This window comes from Morone saxatilis, unplaced genomic scaffold, assembly GCF_004916995.1.
Source record: "Morone saxatilis isolate NCDOM2014 unplaced genomic scaffold, NCSU_SB_2.0 Contig11, whole genome shotgun sequence".
Taxonomy (NCBI): domain Eukaryota; kingdom Metazoa; phylum Chordata; class Actinopteri; family Moronidae; genus Morone; species Morone saxatilis.
In genome coordinates, this window is record NW_023339663.1 from 15,757,942 (window position 1) to 15,762,708 (window position 4,767).

Below are 4,767 nucleotides of genomic sequence, written 5' to 3' on the forward strand. Positions count from 1 at the left end.
GTCTCTCTCTCTCTCACTCTCACTGTGTCTTTCTCTCTCTCTCCCCCACACAGGGCATCAGACTCACTGTGAAAGAATTTGACTCCCTCTTCACTTTCTATGATAAGGTGAAAAGAGCATTGTCTGTGCCTGCATGTATACTGTGTTATGTGTTATGCATAAACAGTAACATTTCCATATTTCCTCTTACAGTCTGACTGATACTTCTAATTTATGCATTCATGACTTTAAATTGATTGTATACCTACACTTAATACCATTTATACTAACGAGTTTCTATGGGATATTGACGTCTGCACTTCCTCTCCTTTTTTCCTCCTAGCACAACCATCAGGTCACAATGTATCCAGTACTTTGGTTTCTGACCTGCAAAACTAATAGCATTTTCATCAGCTGTACTTTATGTTTTGTGCTAATTAGCAATTTTTAGCACCCTAGCAGTTTAAACTAACATGGTGAACATGGTACACATTAAACACGCTGATATTAGCACGTAGCTCAAAGCGCCACTGTGCCTACGTACAGCCTCACAGAGCTGCTTGCATGAATGTAGACCCATAGTTTATTTCTTCTGTATAATTCAGACCTCTCGTGTTGTCTCTTTCACCAGGATGGTAATGGGTCTATTGACGAGCAGGAGCTGGATGCTTTGCTGAAGGACCTTTGTGACAAGAACAAAATGGTAATGAATAGTTAGCCTATTGATTGATCAGTTCAGGTTACGTGTCTACTTGCCAAATATAGAGCCGATAGCTGCCTGATATGCCTCTGCAATGTACCACCTTGTACCCACTGATCGTATATATGCCTGTGTCGTTTCTGGTAGGACGTGGACTCAACAGGACTGGTGGGGTACAAGAAGAGCATCATGGCTCTGTCTGACGGAGGGAAACTGTACCGCACTGAGCTGGAGATCGTCCTCTGCCGGGACTCCACACTGTGACCTCCTTGCCTGGGACCCTGCTGTCCTCCTCCACCCCCTGCCTCCTGCTTCCTACCTCCCAATGTAACCTGGTGCATGTGTGACCCTTAACCTCGCTACACCACTTAGACTGAAAACAAAAGTGCTCTTGAGAGCACAAAAGTGTACTGCTGGCCCTGATGTTTTAGCTTTTAACCCTTCTGAGGTCTTTTCCTATTTTTAATTTTACATGAAGTTCCATAATAAGCTAGCCATAGCAATGACTACAGAAAAATATTGTGTATTTATTTATTTTACTTCCCATTTTTAATATGCATATGTATTTTTTACATTCATCTCATATATATATATGTTCTCCTCCTACTTAATTTAAAATGCTAATGTTCTGTAACGCCTGTTCTTTAATATTATTATTATTTTGATTTCTATTTAATTTAATATTGTCCTGTTTTATTTGATGAGGCTTGTACTGTTCTATTAAATATATATTAAAGATACTGAGAGAATGAATAAATATACCATTACAACTCTTGTACCAATTATTCACTTGGATTAGAAAGTCATGTCTTCATCTAAACAATGTTCTTTTACAGCTCAGTTATCAGGGGGATCATTTCAACTGTGCCACTACCTCGACTGTGAGAGTTTTTTTTTGTCTTCTCCGGTGTCGTGTAAAAGAAAATAATTTTCCCCCACTTTGAGAGTTATGTGGTTCCAGGGAAGATTACAGCTCCGGTACAGATGCCCAGAGCAAGAGTGTTTTCTTCAGAGTGCTCCACCTTCACGTTCTAATCTCCTGGTAACAGAGAGTGTGATGTTGAAAAAGCTTGTGCTGCTCCATTTTTCATAGAGGAGAGTCTCCGAAGCCTCTGTGGCACTTTGAGATGAAGTGAGCGCAGTAGGACAAACTCAGGGACAACAAGAAATACAGCAGGATGGTTGTCTCGCTCTATTACTTGTATACAAATCTGTCACAACACTGCATGAGAATATACAACAAGGCAACCAAAGATTTGCACTTTTAAATAATTGAAATACGTCTGTTTCTGATCCAAATGTGTTTATCTGAGCCTCCACACCTCTCCGGACAAAACATATTCTCCAATATAGATATAGATAAAGATAAAGATAAAGATATAACATTTTTATTGCGGATTATATATATATATTATCTAACTATCATTCCTGACTAAACTTACATAATTTTAAAAGATTCTGCATTTTCTATTTGTTTCTATATAAAAAAGATTCAACGCACCCCCATATTTCAGCATTATGGAACAGTCTACCTTCCATCAATTAATAATCAGCTCTTTCATCTTTAATTAAACTTACTATCTTTAAAACACCCCTTCATACACACACCATCACTACAGCTCCATGCACACTCACTCATCAAAAAAAAACCAAACAGTTCATTTCCTTCAGCAAAAGCTCATTGTTAGACACACATGTGTGGGCATACAAATACACACACACAGAAATACACAGGGGCACACAGTGAAACTCCACGCTGTAGTTTAAGCTGTTAACTGCTGACAACAAGGAAAAAGAGAGTTATATCCGCTCTGATTCCTTCACACACATCAGTCCCACTCAGTGAGAGCAATGAGTAGAGCGAGTGAATCAGACAGATGAGATTCACTCTGTTATTTACCCTCTGTACAGCTGCACACACACACACACACACACACACACACAGGCTACAAACATATAGAGACACATAATGTTTCATTGGATTGTTACGAATTCAAAAGCACAGACTGTGCTGTTTTAGGGTCCTGATATTTGCACCATTTGCCTTCATTTTTGAATGCAATATAGATGTGAAGCAAACTATAAGGATCATGAGGATCCCCCCAATATTACTCAATGGTTAGCAAGGTTCAATTGCTCCTTTATAGAAAAGTATCTATGCCATGAGAGGTAGCCCACAGCTCTCCCAAAGTGCTTCCATGGATGATGTACATGGAATCTATTTAAATTTTTAAGTTTTCCTTTTTTCTCTGTTCTATATTTTTTCTTTGTGGAGTGGGAGAGAAGTGGAGGGTCCTGATTCTGTGTGGGAGGGAGAAGTGGTGAGTATGTTTGTGTTACATGCAAGATATGATATTTCATATATGGCATTGGCACTATGTTTTGGTACGTTGTGTAATGTTATATGTGTTATACTGTGAATATGGAAAATATATATAATAAACCGAATTTAAAAAAAAGTCTCAGATGTCCTTTTGGATCCTAAGTTTCCAAACCCTCTAACCCTAAACTTAGACTTAGACCTAGTGGGGAACATATGAACCTGAGAACAAAGAAATGACCCCATAACATCTGCAGTGAAACAGACATTTCTTTTACATATGATTCAAAAGATCCCAAAATGCAAATTATTTGTCTTTTATTACATTATCACCTTCTTTATCTCCTATTCAACATATTATACTGTGGGTTTATTAGATTCAAGTAAATTAGACCAAATTGTACATATTGTTCCATGAAGTTTTTAGTCACTGCGCTATTTTCAAAGATTAATGCTGTAGAGATTTATGTTGCCCTAGAAAATATGTGCAAATATTAGTTATATTTTTGGATCTTAGTCTAATTGTGTGTCGCTTACAACAGACACTGGGGATGAAGTTTGTTTTCCCCTCTTTTCTTTACAATTTACCATAAAAAGCACAGAAATCATATTGCAGCATCCAAATTAAACAGTCAAACAGAATGCATTTAATTTTCTGGGTACCAAACGTGTTTGGTATTCACTGCCATATAGACACTACAGTTGCTTCACTGTCACACTGTCATGACTTACTGAACAGAACAAAGACATTGTTAATATTACACATAACACCTGTGATTTTCTGTCTGCTTATCCAGAGGAGAGATCTAATCAGATCAATTAAAAACACCAGTTTGGGTGTAACACAAGGGACTGAGTCACAATATTAATTCTAAGATCAGGTATCACTGGTTTTAGCCTGAGAGACTCTGTTCACTAAATGACTGTACTCACTATAATAAATGTGATGTATGAGGAAATTCATTCTAGCTTCAACTTCACCCTAATTTCTCTGTTCCATCACTGTGAACTGACAGTTTCTGTTTATTCACATGCACACACTCTGGATGTTCACTCAGTCACAAGATACAAGCACACACACATCAAACACTGAGGCTCAATTGCAGAGAAACCTCCAGAATCACAGATATGATTACAGCAAGAACAGGAACGATTAGTCATTATTATTTAGCATATGTTTTATCTTGACATTTGATATGCTTATTATTTGTATTATAACATGATATTGTTTTATTGTTTGTCTTTGTCAACTTCATATAGCTCAAGCAAATAGCAGACACATATGCGGAAAACACAATTAACATTTAAAATGCAGCGTACCTGTTAGATTGGTGATGTTTTCCCCTTTTTCTTTTGTTTTTTATTAAATTTATTAAAATACCAAAACTGATAACTAAATAAAAACAAATCATGTGAGAAAAATCTAATCCATTAAATAAAACTATATGACTGAATATATACAGCAAACAGGACACTGATGTTGAATGGAGCCCACACTATGTCGAGTATTATTACTGTAAGTGATAAATGACATAAACTCTAATGTCTAATGGGTCACTATTACTGCTTCACATCAATTCATCATCACAGCAGCCTGTTGTCACACAACATATTAACACTTAACCTCACAGGGAGTGTAGAAAACTGTGTGTTTGAGAAGAGAAAAAACTACATGTAAACAAAAGGCCAAATAAGTTATAGATATTTAAAAGTAACAACAAAAATGTGTGCACACATATACACTTTACAATAAGATAAGATAAGATAA

At 36.8% G+C, this 4,767-nt stretch overlaps 1 protein-coding gene across 1 annotated transcript in view; it reads left to right on the top strand.

Moving 5' to 3' along the window:
- Nucleotides 1–1,253, top strand: part of LOC118321068 (calretinin-like) — an 11,711-nt gene extending 10,458 nt beyond the window's left edge. Inside the window, exons 9-11 of the mRNA XM_035652255.1 lie at nucleotides 54–107; nucleotides 611–682; nucleotides 827–1,253. Coding sequence (XP_035508148.1) covers nucleotides 54–107; nucleotides 611–682; nucleotides 827–943 — 243 coding nt within the window. The 3' untranslated portion in view covers nucleotides 944–1,253. The remainder of the gene's footprint in view (nucleotides 1–53; nucleotides 108–610; nucleotides 683–826) is intronic.
- The last annotated feature ends 3,514 nt before the right edge of the window (nucleotides 1,254–4,767 follow it).